Here is a 21039-nt window from a genome sequence, read left to right as displayed (position 1 = left end):
AAAACAACTCAAATACCACTTAAAATAGTGTCCATCTGACAAACATCTTTATTAAAATAAATGACCCACAAATATGGAGCCTTCTACTTCACATAATATTTTGATATTGCTGTAGCTTGAAACAAGGCAAGGACTCTTTAATCTCAGAGAAAGCGTGTGAAGACTGAAAGTAACTGGGCTTCCAATTCATTCCAATAAGGTGGACAGCAGCACATTTCTCTGTGCGCAAACAGAAGCCTTTCCACAGCTTTCTGCCAAATTCCAGAAAGCAATCATAGCATCTCACAACATCCTCAGTGACCCAGCAGTAGCAAGGAAGGTGTGTCTGCAGAACCAGACAAGAGTCAACAGGGCTGCTCCTCTGTGGCCCAATCTGCCAAAACCGCCCCTCCAATCCGCTAGGCTCAGAGGTGCACTATAGATTCTTCTCGGGAACCTGGGCAGGGAGGACGTGTCCTCCAATTTATGTAAGCATAAAATAGTCATTTCAAGGTATATTTTTAAAAAATTGCATCCTTCTCTGAATACTGATGAGGAACATCAGAGTACATAAAGAATCCTGAAAACATAAATCTTGATGCTTGCAGAGGACAGCAGCTGTCAGTGTAAAAGTCAACACCTTAGCTAAGCACCGTGGGCATGATAAATTATGCTTCTAACACTGAAAAATCACCTTTCATAAATTTGAATACTCCACTCATCACAAATTTTATATATGAGTTCATATGTAATCCATTTGTTTTCATTACCAGAGATTTGTGTCTTTTCTGTTTGGTTTCTGAATATGCCCTGCAGGTGATTGACTAACTTAGAAATAAAAATGACCTCAAAAAAAAAGAAAGAAAGAAAGAGACAGTCTTTGATTTAAGTCCTAGAATCTGTGCAGAAAAGCTGCTTAATGAAGCACTGAATGCAAATGAAATACCGACATAGAGCAGGAAGCCAAAGAATAGAAACACCTGAGAGTCTGCAGGGTGGATGACTGCTACCAATGGAGAGGAGGAGGCTTACCAGACTAAATCGATTTTTGGCCAGAGCAATGAGCTCCTGGTCCCCAGGGGCACAGATGTTCAACCCAATGGGCAGGAGCCGCTTCAGAGCTGCTACAATCAGAGAAGTCTGCATAGAGTAGCGGTCTCCTTTGCGCTTCATTTTCTTCCTTTCCTGGTCAGAAACAGCTGCCTAGGAACAAAGAGAAGTGCCAGGACCAGGACCTGTTTTTCCCCAGTCACAACCACAAATCTTCTCCGACTTGATCATTGTTTTATTTTTCTCATTCTGTGGTAGCCCTTGTGTTTTAAAAGTCCTACTATTCTGGGGACATTTTTCTCTTCCCTTCTTAGCATCTTTTCTTAAGTCCTACTTTCAGGTTCCTAGGTCATTATAATCCCTGGCATGCATGTAATCTTTGGAGAGCAAGACACACTACGGTGGGAGGGAGGCAGATGTGAGAATTCTGTGGTAATTTCAGAAATTGCATATTTTCTAATTTCAGTGCAAGAAAGAAAGAAATTTGAGCCTAAAAAGGGTTTTTCTGTTTGTTTGACAAATACTTGCTTTGCTATACAGATACACACATATATATGGTATGTTTTGTTCATATACATACTATTTATATATATATATACCCATATACATACATATAAAAAGGTAAAATGTATGGTACATGTAAAACTATTATAAAATACACGTTTCTTTTATGTGGTCTGCAAACTTGTCTCCCTAGAGCCTCCACTCCTATCTTTAGAAATGGAAGTGATAGGCCAGTGAGCACTTCATCACCAGTCATAATTAGCTGGGTGAACAGCTTACAAGGGAATCTCCTGCCTCGATACTTTAGGGCTCTCGTGATGCCTTTGAGGACTACACTGGTGCCAAAGGTCACCCTGAAAGACAGCCTGATTTTCACTGGGAAGTGAGTATTTATGTTAAGAATGTTTTGATATCAAAATTAAAACAGTTGCCCTCATCCACTTCTTCATGCAGTTTTTTTTTGTAGTAATAACTCAAACTGGGAACATAGTTTCATAATAATGATATTGTAATAGTATTGGGCTATCTAAGGAAAAAAAGGAAAATTTTAACATACAAATGATTTTCTTTACTCAAAAGAAGGCAAACTGTGTCACAGTATGATGTTTAAAGAAGTTTTTAGCATAGTCAAAGTAGTGAAATGATCGTTCCATCATATAGTAATGGCAGCTTATATAATACTGACTATAATACACAATTACATGTTATATCAAAAATGTAATTTTCTGAACCACAGAAATAAGTATCATATTTATGTTCCAAAGAGATGCATGGATCTCACTTTTATATTTAGTAATGTGTAAAAGATTATACTCAGTAAATTTATCAGAAAAAAACACAATGAAGAATTATTAGTACTATTAAATTGATTAATACATAAAATTAATGTATCAGTAATTTTAAATGAGCTCTTTATTGAAAATAAAATGAAAAAAACATAATAAAACCAATTATCCAAATGAAGGACCATCATTCTAAAAATTAAACAAATTGATACAAAATGCAAATAGTCTATTCAGTACTTATTATTTTTCAGCAAACCTACTATATTAAAGTCTGAATGTCATTAGCACTGGAGTTTTCTTTGATTTTTTAACTTGTATACGTTTCTTTTGGTCTCAAGATTATATAAGAAAAAAACAGCTCATACTGATTTTTGTTTATATTGTGTGTGTGAGTGTGTGTGTGAGTGAGAGTGTGTGTGTGTGTGTGTGTGTGTGTGTGGTGCCAGGGAATTGAATCTAGAGGTTGGGAAGTACTATATCACTTAGCCTTACTAGTCCTTTATTTTTTTTGGAGAAAGGGTCTTGCTAAATTCCTGAAGCTGGCCTCAAACTTGGGATTCTCCTGCGTTCAGTTGCTGTACTCAGCAACCTGGTTTGATATTTATAACTACTGAAGTGATCTGATAATAAAAATAATTTAAATCAACTGTAAAATTGACACTGTATTGTTCAGTTTGTGAGAAACATTAGACAAAGGGATTCTACTTAAGCTCACATAATAATCTTGCTTTTTATCCCCTAGGAAATCTAAAACTTGAAAAGGTAGCAAATCTTTGGATATTTATGGGTGAAATCACAGTATAAAGAAATTAAATCTACAACCAAGCAAATATCCTGTTATACATATATACAGCTGGCCTTTTGCTTGTCTCCTCCCCAAAACTTGGGGTTCTGTCAGGGCACTGGCCAAGCCTGCTCTGTCCCTTCTGTGACTTTAGCACTAGCAGACAGCCTCACCACAGGAGCTGCTTGAGAACTTAAGAAGGACTGCTCGAATTACTGACTTTGTACACTATCTTCATCCTCAGTCTATTTTGCCCAACATTTGGATCAAATATGAACATGCAATAACGTGGCCAACATATGGTCATATTTAAGAAGGAAAATGAAAAAAACTGAGCCCTCTTCTCTCACATTTTTCACATACAAATATGAAAAACAGCCCTACATTTAATAGAAAAGGAGAAGAACAGCACCAAGTAGGCCACTCTTCAGAGCTGCAGCTGGCCTTCTGCCCAACAGTCACCTGGCATGAAGTGGGATGTCCTCTTTCAACTTCTCCTTATGGGCCACCTAGACAATACCCACTTTCCAATGCCAGCCTGAAGCCCTCACTTATCAGTTCAATCCTGTACCGTTCCATCCACTCCCCACTCCCACTCTGGTGAGTTATCTCAGTGCTCATCACCCGTATGAGTGGTAGGTATTCACTTGAACATTAACGTTTTGGTTTTGTGAGGACAGCAATATTGGTTCCTTTGGGTGCCTGCCATCTGTGAGGCACTCCGTAGACACCACTGAGATCCTTCCTACCAGCTGGCCAGGGGGTAACCCGAATCCCTTTCCTGACATGGACTGCAGGTTCAGGGGTAGCTGAGCTTCTGCAGTTACAAGATGGCAGTGGGCACTCATGGTCACCTCCTCTCAAAGCTGAGCCCTATCCTGTGACACACCTTAAATAGGAGCACATTTTTACTCTGTTGTATGTTTTTTACTCTTTTGTTATATTTACCAATATAAACTTTCAGTGGGGATTTACAAAGAGATTTTTTATATTCTGACATTGAAATAGCCAGATAAAAAGGAGACTTTTTTAAAAATATGGTAAACATGCTAATTACAAAAGTGAACCTCACTTTAAATAATCAGGGCAAATTACTACATTTCAACAGCACCTCCAAGATCTGATGGTGACTTGGGTGACTATCCACTTGCTTGAGTCATGCCAGGGCCAGCTACGGGGGAACTAGGGATGCCCCAGAGCCCATGAAAAGTATAGCAATGAGCCAGTCCGACAGCTGATTACCCTGCCTCCCTTGGAAAGTACAGTCAAGGCTCCGGACCACCATTCCCCAGCTACAGTCTTTGTGATTCCTCTACAAGATTTGCTCCCCGCTTCTAGGGACCTGTGAGTAGAAACTTCCTCCTTCCTGCGATTCCTGTCTGTGTCTGTGTGTCTTACTAGACCTGACTCAAACTAGTCCTGGGAACTCTAAAACATTATGTGTGTTTTCATCAGTAAATAACATTAACAACTCCATCAGAGTCCAGTTATAAATCTCCAAAACAAATCCAAGTACCACCCATCCAGGAGAGAGCAATGAAGCACATCGCAGTAATACCTTGGACATCTTTGACTTGGTGTCAGCAATGAGAAATGACATGTTGTTGATTTCATTCTGCACAACGAAGTTCTGCTCCTCTCTCTTGAAATTCTAAGAAGTTGCAAAGGAAATTTCAGCTTTAACTACTTAGAAAAGGAGTGTGTACTTAGAGGTCACACAAGAACCAAAAGTTTCTCAGGAACAGGTATTAATTTATGCACAACCTATCAAGAAAGGAATGAGGGGGCACAGCTAGGGCTCACAATCAGAGGAGCCACAGACAGCAGGTTTGTCTTAAAGAGGGGCACCCTGGTTCAGAAAGTTTAAGCCACAGGTCAGCCAGTGACAGGATGGGTCCTGCAGCCCCAGTTTCCCTGGTGAGCCACAGGTACTGCCTCCTGAGGTAAAAGACACATAGCTGCAGCGCAACTTTCTACTCTGTCAGATACTTTTAAAATATCATTAGAGTATTTTATTCACTTAAATTGAAAATACAAAAAATGGCAAAATCATTAAATATTTGGGGATGAACACAACACATACTAATAGGTTTGTATTTTAAATATGTATGTGAGATTTAAAAGCATATTCTGCTTTTTTTCCCTAGGCATCCATCTAAAAACTTGCTGATTTTAAGTTCCAAAATTATGTGTTGCATATAAATTTCAAGAAGCTTCTTTTGTATTTTAGTGATTGATATAGTTGAGTATTCTCTATTCCCCAAGGAAAAAAAATGTTATATTTATAGCATACTATATTGATGCAGCCACATCCATGTTTATAGCAGCTCAACTCATAATAGGAAGCTATGAAAACAACCTAAGTGTCCTTCAATAAGAATGGATATATACAATGAAATATTAAAATAAAAAATGGCATTTGCTGGTAAATTGGTGGAACTGTAGACTATCATGCTAAATGAAATAAGCCAATCCCATAAAACTAAAGGCTGAATTGTTTATGGATGCCAACCCCAAACAAAGGAGTTTGAGGAGGGGAATAATAGAAATCTAATGGATTAGACAAAGGAAAATAAAGGGAAGTGAGGGGGGAAGGGAGTAGGAAAGACAGTAGAATTAATTGTGGGTTAACTCCTCATCACGTATAACATCATGAATGGGATTCTAAATAGAATAAGTTATACTCTGTGTATGTATAATCTGCCAAAATACATTCTATTGTCATCTATAACTAAAAAGAATAAGTTTTTTAGAAATGCTGTTTTCAGTTTTCTTAAGTGATTTATTCCTGGGAAACTTTGTCCAACAATCTGATAATGCAAATTGCAAAGACCCCCTCGGCTGATCAAACAAGCTGAGGTTTTGATTTTACTTTCACTGTCTCCCACTTACAAAGTTTCACAAAATCATAACTGATATGAAAATTCTAGGCATTAGAGTAATTCTGTTACCACAACAAATGCCCATATTTATGCTACTTATTACTGGAAATAACTGAGAGTATGCTCTAAAATTGTTCCTATGATTAAGATCGTTTTTCAGATGTAAAAATCTATAGCTCTGTAACATACAAAGTAAAATGAAAATGCACTACAAATGCACTTCAGAAATTCCATCAGCAGGATTCCTGGCAAAGCTTTATATCCAAAGACAAATGATTCTAAAATGTGAGAAAAGCCAAATTCCTACAGAAAAGAGAATGTGATGCAAACAAGGAGAGGAGGCAGCTGGTCCCTGGAGACCAGCCTGTCTTGGCACTCAGATACCAGTACAGCCGGGAGGCAGCGGAGTGCCCAGAAACAGGGAAAACCAAAGGTGAGATGGCACAGCTCCAAGTAATGCCAATCTCACACTCAGATTTAGGAACAAATTTTAAAAATGTTTTTATGCAATGCCATTAAAAATCTGTTAACTTTCAAAGAAAAATTTCAAAGATCAAAAGTAGGCTATGTTCCCTCAAGGTCCACAGGGGCACCTCCCTTCTCTCTCCCCAGCTGTCCAATGAATCCTAGAGTGCAAGTTTGAGAAAAAGCCTCCCAGATATTTCCTGAGGGGCTGGTTTATGTTTATAGAGCCCCTACACCTCTGGCAGTAGATATTGTCTGTCGACAGCATCATACTTACATGGGACTTGGACCAATAGATGAAGACTTCGGCCACCATGCGGAAAAGCTCCTCTGCTTCTGGGTTGGGCTCCTTCAGCCACTTGGCCCTGGATCACACAATACATGCAGTGGCTTTTCAGTTACTCTTCGAGTTATTTTTTTTTAAAATTATCCCCCCTCTCATAGTTAAATATGTTGACCACAGAGCTCAGGAAATCTCAAGTACAGTTGTGACTTTTAAAAATATGTAAATGAGTGTCCAACTGCCAATTTTCACATGCAAAAGGCAGAAAACTTCAAAGTAGGATTTCTTAAATTTCAGATGCTTGGTGAAGATTAACCTACCTATAAACATTCAATTATGCTGCAACCATGAGGTAACACCTGGCCAAGCAGTTAGTAGAGAAACAGCTCATAGGATCTGTGAGTAGAGGGGTTGTCAACGGATTGGGGAAATGGCTACTTTTGATGAGTGTACCTGTTATAGTCCACAAATCTAATCAAGAGCGGGTAGAAGGCATAGAGGTCTCTGGCCAGTGTGGTGAACTCGTCTAGGACGAGAAGCTCGGCCTCCGACATGTCCCCTCTGGCCTCAGCTTTCAGGTGGTCTTCCTCAGACACCACCATGGCAGCCTTTTTCTTGAGTTTCTCCATCAGTGGTAAGAAATGAGTTTTTAAGAGCTGAGGTTTCACTTTATTGATAATCGGCTGGGAAAACACTGTGAAGACAGACATCAGGATTCTTCTTTGTACAAACATTCATTCACACGAGGACAGGTGGTTATGACACCTGAGAACAACGGAACTTTCTTCTCTCCCAGAACCTGGCTTCTGACAATCAGAGTCCAGGTCCCAGCCTTTCTTCTAGTTCAAAGCCTACCTGCAGAGTTAGTGTTCAAAAATGATTACTGGGAGGCTGAGACAGGAGGATCACTAGTTCAAAACCAGCCTCAGCCACTTAGCAAGGTCCTAGGCAACTGAGGAAGACCCTGTCTCTAAACAAAATATAAAAATGAGCTGGGGATGTAGCTCAATGGTTGAGCACCTCTGGGTTCAATCCCTGGTACAAAAACTAATAATAATCACTGAGTTAAATTCAATGTTCTTCCTTATTTCTAAAAAAGATTGACAGCTAATTCTGAACAGTAAAATATCTCCCTTACTTTGGAAATTAATTATTTCCACACAAACAAGTTCAAAAACGAAAAAGGTTTCTGGAGCCCTTTCTTGAAGAGAGATAACCTCCACTGTGTAGTTATAAGACTCCACAGAATTTTCTAATTTATCACATGTTCGCCTATGGAAGGGTTAAACTACACCAAACAATGCTCTCTTATTTAGAAGCACTTAGAGTTAATAACAGTTCCAAACTTGAACAGGTCATTATTAAAAGGAATTTTTCCCAAAATGTAATATATACATTGGGTATGTTTATTAAGAAAAGTTAGAATCAACCACAATCACCTGTTTAAGTCAATAAGGCACTGGTGTGTGCCCCTGGTGTTTTCATCAATGAACAAATTCATAAATGTGTATTACATCTATTTCATTCTAAATTCATTTTTAAACAATTCTTCTTTTTACCCTCCATGACATCATGGACATTTCCTAAGCTATATAACACTGACGAAATCTGAATTTTTAAAGATGCTATAATGTTTTGGTATGAAAGCATACATAAACTTTTTAACCACACTCTGGTCATTGGGTAGATTTCTTTCAATTTTTCAGTATAAATATTGCAATGATAGATAAACTGTAAATACTCGACATCATTTGGTTTTCTTGCCCTGTTCCCTTTGGATATGACTGAAGTGAGTTGCTTAAAAATCCAGTTTTATCTTTGTCTGTCTAATCATTACCTACTGAGTAGCAAAATCAATATTTAGTGTGCTTATTAGTTAATCTTATGGAAACTGACAAATCAGAAAAACTTTAATAACTGTGGAAAGTTACCCAATGTCTGATTATATCCATTTTAAAGAACAGCAGGACAGAAACAATATTTCCAAGCATAGAAAAAACAACAGTAAGTATTATAACAGGAATATTTCAGTCTTCTGTAATTCAAATCTCCTTGGAAATGAAACAGTTTAGGGATACATTCTTCCCTTTTCTTACCTGCTAACCTCTTCATCCAAGCCCCCTCGTCAATTCCCAGGTTGTTATAGATGATCTTCAGGATGTTCCCCAGGAGCGTGTTCATGTGCTCCGAGCTCAGGGCCGTGCAGCAGGTCTCTGCCCTCTCGGGGTTGCTCTCAGGCCCATGCTCCCACCAGCGCGACATGTAGCTGCACAGCATGGGCAGAACCACCTCCATCACGTGGGGCATCTGCGTGTAGCGGATGCCAGACTCGGCCAGCTCCACGATTTCTTCCATGAGTCTCTCTAGAGATGGGATATTGGGACAAACGTCTTCCACACTGGCTGGCAAACTGAGTGCTAGGGAAACACACAGAGAAATGGTTGGTGATAAAAGAACTGACAAGATGAGGGTGGCTTCCATTCTTCGCCATCAACATGATCAACGCAGCAACCATCCCTGTGGGGCGTCAGCTCAGCAAGCCTTGGGATCCTTCCCCTGGCTCCTCCTCCCCCCATGGCAGCCAGGTCAGGGCTGCTCTTTTCCCCAGCACAACCCCCTCTAGGTCAGCACACAGCTGCTCCTCTTTCTTCAGGGCAAATAAGGAGCGCAAATGCCTCTTCCTCCAGCCTCCTGTTCCCAGGCCCACCAGCTGCCTGCGTCTGGTCCCACATGTTCCACCATTTCCCATTTTCAGAGGAAGAGTTTTGTGGTCCCGGGTCTTGGTTCTTCCAGCATCCTGGATGCCCTTCCCACCTCAGGGCCCTTGCTCAAGACTCCTCCCCAGAAGTCTCCAGAGGTTCAAATCCAAACTCCCTTTTCCTAAGACCCCTCTTCCTTAATGGCTATGGACCCAGACTCTCCTGAATTGTGCCAGTGGAACCCTCACTCTCTTCTCCTTGCTGAAGTCTCACATGGTGGTTTCTTTGCCATCTACCTTGGGCTTTTTTTCTGTTTTTCAGTTTGCATGTCTGTCTAGGTACTTCCTGGCACTCCTGTGGGCCTCTGCTGCAAGTTCGTAAGTCTCAGTGCCAGATTTCTTGAATTTTTTTTTTTCTGGAAGTCTCAAAAGCAGCCAAACCAAACTGATTTTAAATCTAAACTCTTCCTTTCCTCTTCATGTGTTGTAGTTTGGATATCAGGCATCACACAAATGCTCATGTCAGACAATGCAGGAAAGTTCAGAGGTGAAATGATTAGACACTGAGAGCTGTGACCTAACCAGTGGATTATCCATTGGGTGGATTATTGTTTGAATGGGTGGTAACTGTAGGCAGGTGTGTCACTGGGGGCAGCCTCTCTTGTCCCTGGTTTCCCTCTCCCTCTCTTCCTCTGCCCCCACCTCTCTTTCCTGGCTGTCATGAGGTGAGCAGCTTCCTCTGCCATGTCCTCGCCTCATGATGCTCTGCCTCTCTTCAGGCCCAGGACAATGGAGTAGGCTGACCACGGACTAAACCCTGGAAGCCATGAGCCAAAATAAATGTTTCCTCCTCTGCGTTGTTCTTGTCAGATATTTTGGTCAAAAGCGACTACCTCACCAACCTGCCTCTTGAATATGCACTAACGCCATCGAATCAGCCAGCCAAGCTGCAAACCTGGGAGAGCCTCCAGGTGACAAGAGCCCCTGGTCTCACACCCGAAAGGACCCTACCTACAGGCAATCCCCCAAGACCTTCTTCCTCGTCTACTCCATCCAGGGGCCTTGCTTGACGGCCTTGCCTCTGGACCAGCCCCATGGCTCTCTGACAGCTGCTCTTGGTGTCCATCCTACTGCTGTCAGGATGGATTTCAAAGTGCAAATCTATTCGTGCTACTCCATTTTCAAGGACAGTAAAAGACTGAGGTAGGAGGATAGTCCACTCCCCTTTCCTGACAAAAAGCCTGCCTGCTCCTTCCTGGGTTCTCTCTCTTCCTTCACCCTTCACCCTTTGTCTCCTGGAATCTCTCTCCAGCCAGGTCAAAATGCTTGCAGTTTCCCCTGTGTAACAGAGTTTTGGTCTCCCCAATTTTAAGACTCATCCTGAATCTGCTGTGTGATGCTTTCCCAGCTGTTCTCAACTAAAACTGCTTTTCTGTGTCCCCAGGGCTATTTATTCCCAATTCTATCACACTTACCGCTCTCTCCTCCCCTACTGCAAAGAGAAACTCCCCAGGGAAAGAATCAAATCTCATTAATCTTTCTATCTCATCTCCTCCACCCACCCCCATGCACATCACAAAATTCTTGTCCACTAGCTGACTAAAAGTTGAATTAAATCATTAAATTCAATTCCTTTCCCTTGTTATGCAGATGATTTGTTACAGAAACTAAGCAAATGAATTACCTGCTTTGTATATTTCCTTATCTGTAAAGAGATAATAAATTGCTTCATGCTTGATTCATAGCAAAAGTGTTAAGGAATTAAAAAGCCCTAATGAGACAACTTTTTATGTGTTTACACTGAGGATTAATTAACCATTTTTCACTAATTACAAATGTATTATAGAAATTATGTGGAAAAGTATTACTAAGGCACATTTAAATATTTGTCTTTAGCTTCACCTGCTACTATATTCATCACTATAATAATAATTTAAAAAATCATACAATTCATTAAAAGGTACTTTATTTGATGAGATCCACTATAAAATCAGTATAACTAGCCAACAGCTCCCATTAACACACATCAGTTACACAGAAACAAGCCCATGAAGAAAAAGATGTGCATTTGAGAACTCTTTAGGGCTATTAAGCAACCAGATACCAGAGATTTTATCAGAGGAAATCAACCAGAAGACGATCCTATGAGGGGTCACATGTGTAATGTTCGGGGTTTGGGAATTATGCTTTGAATGGTTAAGGCACTGACTAGAATATATAGTATCCACTTTTATTTAAAGTTGTCCAACTCAATTCAAAAGCTAGTTAATAATTCTAATTAGATTCCAAAGACCAATCACTGACATCCTCAGCAACAGTCACTGAAGGCTTTCTATGGGCAAAACATCATATCTTCCCAAAGGGAAGGCAGCGATGAAGCAGGGGACACTTGTGTGGACATCAAGTATACGTGGATACTTAAGCAAATTCAAGATGTTGACCAAGGGTCTTCAATTGATATTTTTCAGCTTTTTTTTTTTAATTAGCTACACATGACCATGTTTTTTTAGCTTTTTTAATGATAAAAGTTAAACTAAACTATCTGAAAAACCCACATGAAATAAAATGAGGTCGACATATCTGGGGGGTGAAGAACAATGAAAGGCACGAATTCACAGATGGGATGATCAAGGAGGCCCTGATGACTGACTGCAAGGGACACCTGAACTGGAAAGCAGACCCAATTCTTTTTTCCAAATTTGCTGATCACTTGTTCTTATTCCTGAGGGTATTGGTTTTTCTGAGACTCATTTACTTGGGAACAAACATATTTTGTTTCAGGAACATGAGGGAAACAGTATACAACATAAAAAAAAAAAAAAAAAAAACCACAATGCCAACTACCAGCCCTTCAGAATCAAGAGCCATGGAGACCCTTGACTGAAATCACCCTGGGAAAACCACTTTAGGAAAACACAACACATAATGTCATGTTCTGCGCCTGCTCTCAAGCACCACTCGCATGCCCTGCCTTACCTGCTCTCTCTCGGGAAGACTTGGTGTTGTAGATGGAGTAAGGATTGTGCTTGTCAAGATGTGTTTCCAAAAATGCAACAGGAAAGGCACCTGCGAAGGCTGCCAGGCACTCTCCCAGGGCAGAACGCTGCCTGCAGGTGGAAAATGCTTATTTTTTTATGTCTTCCATGTGAATGGCTGAAGAAGTCACATGAACTTTAACCTTGGCAAATCCAACCTACCAGAGGGACACTAGGATTGCTACTTAATAAGATGAATCCCCACATCCAATTTCTTTAATGTGAAACATCACGTGTTCAAAAGCAAAATCCCTGCAAATTAATAAAAGCTAAACTATGTATTAGCAAAAAAGAATTTAAAAAGAGGAAAGGCCAGAAGATTAAAAAAAACAAAAACACATACACAAAACAAAACAAGAAAAGCTCTGTCACTTCCCCTTCAACTTTGAACATTTTCCTCCCTCCTTCCCTTCCCTTCCTTCAAGAATGACCTATTGAACCCAGCATGGTAGCCACACCTATAATCCCAGAAATTTAGGAGACTGAGGTAGGAGGATAACAAGTTAGAGGCCAGCCTCAGCAACTTAGTGAGAACTTGTCTCAAAATAAAAAATAAAAGGGGTTGAAGATGTAGCTCAGTGATAGAGTGCCCCTGGGTTCAATTCCCAGTACCTTAAGATAAAATGACTTACTAACAAAGAGTTCTTGCTAGGTGAATAACTGGATTCAGGACAAATTAAAAAATAAGCACTAACACAATAATGCATTCCCTGCAAATTTATTACACAAAAGCAATGCTAAGACATACTAAATGCTAAAAAGTATTGATAACATGTAAAACTGATTTATCATTTACAAGGGAAGGAAGTTAAAAAAATCACACTATAATCAATCAATTTGGGACAGGCCAGGATTCAATGTGTTCCCCTGCCAATGATATAAATTCTTTCTCTGTTGGTAATCAACTTAATCCAAGGCTTTCCTGGCACATTAACTTGTTTATTAAATAAAGAATAATAAGAGAAATAGTTTAACATATTAAGATTTTACATAAATACATTAAAGCCGATAAAAATTGATCTAATTGAAGAACCACTGCATAATTCTCTTAGCAGCCAAGTTTATATTCTTCACAGAAAAAAATACCATATAATGATGTGTTCCTTGAAGATATACTATGCTCTGAGAACAGTGTCCTCAGGTGACTTTGTGAGCATAGTGTGTTCTCAAGTTTCCAGAGTAAGTTGTTTAACATTGTCAAATGCTGTAGACAGGTGAAGTAAGACCTGAAATTTAAACTTCAGTAAGAAATAAATGTCCATGAACTAGAGAAGAAAAACAGAGTAGGCTAAATAAGACATTTTGATATGTTTAAAACTGAATGATGTAAAGCCTCCTAAAATTAATCAATAATTAATTATAGCACATTTTTCTTTTCATCAATCTTGACAAAATAATTTGAAAGTTCATTTTCAAGAATAAACCTATGAGACTAGCCACTGAGATTCTAAAGTGAAAGAAATGTTAGTGAAAGGATACTCATTTAGACAACCAAACATTAAAACTTACAAAGCTATACTAATTAAGGTGAGTTACATAGAAATAGGCAATTAGATCAGTGGACAAAAGTAATGGAGTTCACTCTGATGTTTTAAAAATTTTAGGTGCTTTTTGAATTAAACTATTTTCATGCAGTTTTTATGCTTAAAAATATTTTAGACTAAGGAAGCTTTACAAATTATTGAAGTAATGCACTATTTTTGATATGTAAGTTATTTCTCTTTTCCACTAACAACAACAAAAAAAGCTAGACCTCTTCTCATAGATTCCTGTGTTTATACTTATTTCCATTAACTCTGGTGCCAGGACTCCAAGTTCTAGGGGTAAGCCATGCACATCTGAAATGATTATGATACCTGTCTTTGCACAGGATTGACTCACTTTACCCGCTCAAGTTTTGTAATCAGATTATAAATCTTATTTCCAACTATCTTTTTCTTCTGTTTACAAATATAGCAGTTACAATATGGGATCCCATTTTTATTCTCAAGTGCCTCCCCTCATTACAAGCTGCTCACTCTTGTTCATGTTTCATTTGCCACTGTGTTCAGGTGTGCAAACTACCTTTTCTCCTGATGTGTTTCTCTTGCTGATATGTAATAACCCTTTTATTAAATGGTTAACCTCGTGCCTGTTATCTCTCCTGTTTTTATACTTTTTTTTAAGAGAGAGAGAGAGAGAGAGAGAGAGAGAATTTTAATACTTATTTTTTAGTTTTAGGCGGACACAACATCTTTGTTTGTATGTGGTGCTGAGGATCGAACCCAGGCCGCACGCATGCCAGGCGAGCGCGCTACCACTTGAGCCACATCCCCAGCCCTGTTTTTATACTTTTTAACATTGTTTTTGCTTTTATCATTCTCATTTATGAAACACAATACACCAAGAGTACCGTATGACATGGGAATTTTGACATTTTACAGAATCAAGTCTATCAATTATTTCATATACAGTCTCAGCTTTATGATTTAAAAAGTTTGCACTCTCTTTGTAGCAAGTAAAAATGCAATTATCTATTCTAGTTGTTTCCTGCTCCCAGTTTAGCTTTAGTATTTCAAGCCTGTGTTCCCTCATTCAATATTAACCAAATGCCAGCTACCCAGATGCTGGGACACAGCAGTGAACACAACTGTCAGCTAAAACCACAGATCTTGGCATCTGATAGGGAAAACAAGAACTAACATGTAAACTAGTAATGTAATACTGGCGGGTATAATCTACCCTCTGAGTACGCCCACAATGTGGAGAACCAGGGAATCAAGATGCATCTGTTAGAAAGTGACTTTTAAGCTCATAACTAATAAAAAATATTAATTTTGGGAGGCTTTACATCATTCAGTTTTAAACCTATCACAATGTCTTAGCCTATTCTATTTTTCTTCTCTAGTCCATGGACATTTCTTACCAAAGTTGGTTTTTTTTTTTAAAAATATTTATTTTTTAGCTGTAGTTGTCAATACCTTTATCTTTTTATTTATTTTTATGTGGTGCTGAGGATCGAACCCAGGGCCTCACAAGTGGCTAAGTCCCAGCCCTAGCCCTCTTACCAAAGTTTAAATTCAGTTCTTACTTTACCTGTCAGCATTTGACAATGTTAAACAACTTCCTCTGGAAACTTGAGAACATACAAAATAAAACTGGTTTTATAAACTGCCTATATTTAGGCCACTATGTATTTCTGATACACAGTGAGAAAGTGCACTAGCGGATTCTTACATAAGCCTCAGAAGCACTCTGTTTAAACTTTATGTTAAAAATGGTCTTTGCCATTATTGCTTTACTTTTTCGCCTAACTCCACTGTCCTTTATTAGATCAATTCTTATTTAGCTTAAAGATTGTCTAATAACTCTCAAGGAATTTAGGACAGTCTAGTCAAGTGCATAAGAAAGGAAAAAGTTATAAAATGAAATATCCTAAAATCAAACAGCTATTATTAAAAAGTTAAACTTTAAAATTCTTAAATTCTTACCTTTCCACATAAATACTCTTGCTGGTTCCCAGAGCATATAAACTAGTTAGAATTCTATAACAAGACACCTGCACATCTTCCACTAAGGGAAAAGAGAATCACACTTTACCAACAAAACATTTACACATTGTCCTGAGAAAGTTCAGGCTAAAATCCCTATTTAAGATGTTCTAATATTTTTTAACATTTAGAAGAACAAAATAAGAACGGATGTATAAAGATGAAAAATAAAACTTTTTTCTCAGAGTTCTTGTTTTTTTTGTTGTTGTTGTTTTCTTTAAGGGAAATGAAAATATTCTCAAGAACACAATGCAATTACCCAGAATATTCTCAGAAGCAATTTGTAATTTTTCTCTGGGTATAAGAATAAAGGATTTTTCTAAGAATAAAATTAACCCCAAGAATATCTGGAAGGACAGGGGATATAGGTAGAATTTGACACTTGTTTCAAAAGTACATAAAGTCTGTATCTTTTACCATGCTCTTAAATGGCTGACAAGGAGAATATTGGAGGGAACTGACTGTTATTTCCCAAATTACTTGATATTTAAGGCAAAGTATGTCACTCTGGTATTTTCTAATGCTAGAAAAGGAAAAGAAACTTTATAGATGATCTATTATCCCATAAGACAAGTTTAAAAGGCAAAGGAGTCTAAGAACTGTGACTTCCTAGTTCAGACCCTGCTACTGTTCCCAGTGGGTGCAAGGAAGCCTGAAGACTCAAGCCCTAACTTAGGGCTGCTTGCCCCGGCACACTGCTCTGCCAAGTGTCCTACCGGTTAAGATCAAGATTATGCAGCAGGTCCCTGCAGCAGCCCCTAAATAACTGGTTTTTACACAACATTGCCATGGTCTGAGGAAGCTCCACGGGAGAGTAGGCACAGGTGGCTGTGCTCCTGGGGGCTCCCTCTTGTCCCATGTTCACAGCATTAGAACAGGAAGTTAGATCAGCTTGCATGCTATTTTTTCCCACTTACTCTTGGGAATTCTGTGAATTTTTTAAAACTATAAATTATAGCCAAAACCAGCTGATTAAATCCCTCATAAATACTGACCAAAACCTAAAAATCAAAGTTGAGTCCCCTTAGTGCTGTAATAATTTAGACAGGCTTGGTTTCAGTAGCTTCACGTGTGTTGGTAGTGCAGCCTGTGGCAACACTCCATGTCTACACAGAACCAATTCAAAAGCACTTAATTTGGCATGTCATATGGTTCAACTGCACTAGAAAATTAACATGAAGAGAGGCAAGGCAGAAATAGAATTTGGAATCTTGTGTTTCAATAACGTAGACACTACTGTCCCTAACCAATACTATGCTGGTCCTCTCTGCAAACCCATGTGATCCAGAGATCTACCGCTATAAAAATGGTTCCTATAATTCAAATGTCAATCTATAATGATTTGCAAAAAAAAAAAAATAAAAAAATAAATAATAATGTAAAAGCAGTGTTTGAATGACTCAGATATGTCTTTTATAATTTCTGACTATATTTTTTCAAAAGTGAAACTCTAAGTAATAGACAGATATACATACATATTAGATCTTCTCCAAACTGATGCTGGCCAATGTGTTCAAATAATGATGACAGCATGGGCAAGAGTGCCACTGTGGTGTAATTGATAATCTGCGTAACCCCTTTGGGCTGGTTCCGGGTGTGGGTGAACTGTCCCTGTTTCAGATTTTCCATGGTCTTCTCCAGATCCTCCGCAGCATTGTCCAGGAAGGCCCTGAGAGCACTCTTCACACCCTCCAGGCCGGTCTTCATCACAGTCCTAGAGAGTCAAAAGGGGGACTTGCACCTGCCCACAGCAGCCAACATAGCCCAACTTCTCCACCTATCAACCCTTTTTAAATCAACTCCAAAATGTTTTTTCAGTATGCCTAAAGTGACAGGAACACTGCTCAGTGGACTGGCTTCATCATCAGCTTCATGAAGGACCTCAGAGCAAAAGGCTTTGCTAAGCTTGACATGTTCCATTAGTGGTCTCAACACTGAGATGGTGGTTTTGTAACTAACACAATGAAGCTTCTGAGCCAGGTAGTTCATCCCAAATCCAACCAAAGGAGAATACATCCTGAGGCACTGAGTACGGAAGAAACCTTAAAGCTAGCTAAGTCATCTACTATAAATAAATTGTGCTTTCAGGGGTAGCATTGGAGTCTTCTCTAAGGAAGCTAGTGAAGGCTGACCTTGCTACAGAGGTAATACCCTAATGGCACTATTTTTAGTAGGAAGTAGAGGTACAAAAGAGTGTCTGCTTTCTTTATTCATTACAGAAAACACCTCAAGTAAAACCTGAAACATGGGAATGGATAAGCAAAGGATACCATTGAATGTTCTCTGTAGCTGACATTTAAAAACTTTATTTAGATTTAACTGGCAGACTGTATGAACTAAATGCATGGTTTAACGGCAAGCTCATTCATGCTAAATAAACAGGTGCTATGTTTGGTTCACATGCTGGATTTCAGTCAAGGTGACATAAGAGCAAAGTAGAAAACACTCAAATGTGGGAGTTTGTCTACCCATGTGCTTACTGTGCAATCTTTAGCACAACTTTCTCAAATACAAATAGAAAATTAAACTGTCCTGTTTTCTATAAAGCCAAATGTTGTTATGAACATTAAACACAAGTACCATGTCTGGAGACTCAGAGGCCTCTAAAGCCACAAGTTCACCATTTTTCTCCTCACATTACATTCCCAAGTTGACCTCCAGTTACGATCTAAGCTGCTACAGAAATTACTGGAAATTTAAATAACCTGAGTATAGTCATAAACTACTACTATTAGTAATTTACTAATAAAATCAAGACCCTGGGTCCTTCTTAATATTTTTATATATAATTATTACATGGATTCATTTAGACAAAAGTGTATCCATTTACCTTGCATCCAAAGTCTGACCCAAAATATGGAGACAGTTGACGATAGACGTTGCATCATTTCCTAAAGGGGAAACAAGGCACTGTATGAACTGCTCTGAGAACTTCCCGACTTGCTATCAATGTTTGTACTGCAAAAATTAGTCAATAGCACAACTCACTAATAAAATTCAACTGAAGACTTTAATAATCAAGTTTAAAATCATGCAGTTTTTCTGCTTAAAAGTGGTTATGCAAATGTAAGTAGGAAAGCAATAAAGCATGTCTCATGAAATAGCCGACATGCTCAGAAGCATTCAAAGCACTGCACAAAGCTGAAAGGGTTTCCAACTGAATTCTTCCAGAATCTTCCCTCCCCATGCTAGCTCATTTTATTTTTAAGTTATATTGTATGTGAACTTTTAAAAGTTAGCTCATACCCTTTATGAAATGAGATGGGCTAAAAGTTTAACATTTTAATTCTGTTTTAATGACCCAGGTGTCTCTGCTTTCTTATTTCATTCAATTGCTTTAAGAAGCATTAATATGTCTGAATTTGACTGAAGATGAATTTATTTGAATTTTGTTGGTCTTTGGCAAAAAGGAAGCACCAAACCATTGCATAAACAACATCAGAAGTCGAAAAAGTTAAGCAATATTCCTATAAGATATTTAACAGACAGGGACAGATTCTTCCTGTAAGTAATGGGAGAATCCCATATTCTGACTATTTTATCAGGAATAATAGAACTAGTAGTGATACAAACACTGCAAATATTTTGCTTTGTGGCAGGTATACTAAGAAGTAAATAAATAAAACAATGAATCCAAAGTTACATAGTAATTTGATCACTAAAATATAGTTGATATTGTTAGTTCTTCCTATACTTTCATCTCTTTTATACACACACACACACACACACACACACACACACACACACACACACACAATCATCTCCTGGGTCCTGAGGGTGACAACTCCTATTTGAATTTTTTACAACATTTGAATGTGTCATATCCTTTGTACAAAAAGCATCCTAAAATAAATCATGTAAATACACATGGAAATTAATAATGATTCAATTAAGAGTAAGCCAGTTTAGTGATATGACTTAGTGGCATGATGAATATATGAAAAGAGTAAGGTGTTTATTACTGAGATTCTGAGTTTATTAAGAAAATGTCTCATTTACTCTGTACTTCAAATTTCAGAATTGTTGATACTAAGGAATAAAAATGAGCAGAAAGGCAAAATTTGTTATCTCCCTATGTATTGGCAGTTGCCAAACCTAGGACTTCTACTGCAGCCCTTAACTATTCCAACAAACATTAAATACCAGATACTCTAAAACTAATAAAATACAATCAAAATACAATCCTTATCATCTTGGATTTAGTTGGAGTATAGATAATGAACCATTAAGCTAAAAATTAGCATGTAACATAATATCAAATCACAAAATATACATGTGTATGTCTACTATATGTATATATGTGGGTGTATGTGTGTATGTATATAAAATCTCAATCAAGTCACAATGTGTGTGTGCGTGTGTGTATATGTATGTGTGTGTGTATATATATATATCTTCATCAGTACCAGAAATATATGTTTGGGTATGTATATATGTAATCCAAATCAAGTCACAAAATATGTGTACACATATCTACATACTTAAGTGCGTATATATGTATGATTAGAGGTGTGTTTGTGAGTGTGTGTGTATATACATAATTTCAGGGAATAGGGATTAGAGTAACTGAACTCCTCTTCAAGGTTGCACTTGAGCAGTGATGTCAATGACAGGAGGGGATAAGCCACACATATATCCAGGAGGAGGCCCTAGGCATAGGAACAGCACATGCAAGGACACTGGAGTGGCCGGAGGGGATGTGAAGTGGAGAGCTGGGAAGGCCTGGAGCTTTGCACTCACAGTGGTCTTCGAAAGGTGCAATAGGTAGACACTGTTAGCTTTTGAGAAACACGGGAGCTAATAGGATATATATTTTCCAGAGATGCAGCATATGCAACTCTGCAAGAACAAGAGTGGAAGTCAGGGAACTACTGCAGGAGCTCAGTCAGTTTCCATGGCGGTGAACCTGAATCTGGTGAACTTGAATATTAATGGTGAAGACTTTAAGGACAGATTACAAGCACTTGCTTATGGATTGAATGTGACCTGAGAGGGAAGGGAGTCAGGGATAATGCCCAGCTTTTTCCTGAACAACTGGGGGAAT

General features: G+C 38.5%; 1 protein-coding gene across 1 annotated transcript in view; it reads right to left on the bottom strand.

Moving 5' to 3' along the window:
• Ryr2 (ryanodine receptor 2) overlaps positions 1-21039 on the bottom strand; it is a 585643-nt gene that overhangs the window by 88985 nt on the left and 475619 nt on the right. The window contains exons 64-72 of the mRNA XM_076832381.1: positions 18826-18886; positions 17471-17709; positions 15936-16017; positions 12407-12537; positions 8829-9149; positions 7186-7426; positions 6727-6814; positions 4661-4753; positions 1012-1182 (exon numbers count right to left, since the gene is read on the bottom strand). Of these exons, the coding sequence (XP_076688496.1) occupies positions 1012-1182; positions 4661-4753; positions 6727-6814; positions 7186-7426; positions 8829-9149; positions 12407-12537; positions 15936-16017; positions 17471-17709; positions 18826-18886 (1427 nt within the window). The remainder of the gene's footprint in view (positions 1-1011; positions 1183-4660; positions 4754-6726; positions 6815-7185; positions 7427-8828; positions 9150-12406; positions 12538-15935; positions 16018-17470; positions 17710-18825; positions 18887-21039) is intronic.

Source organism: Callospermophilus lateralis, chromosome 13, assembly GCF_048772815.1.
Source record: "Callospermophilus lateralis isolate mCalLat2 chromosome 13, mCalLat2.hap1, whole genome shotgun sequence".
In the NCBI taxonomy this organism is placed as follows: Eukaryota; Metazoa; Chordata; class Mammalia; order Rodentia; family Sciuridae; genus Callospermophilus; species Callospermophilus lateralis.
This window is presented reverse-complemented; position numbering and strand designations above follow the sequence as displayed.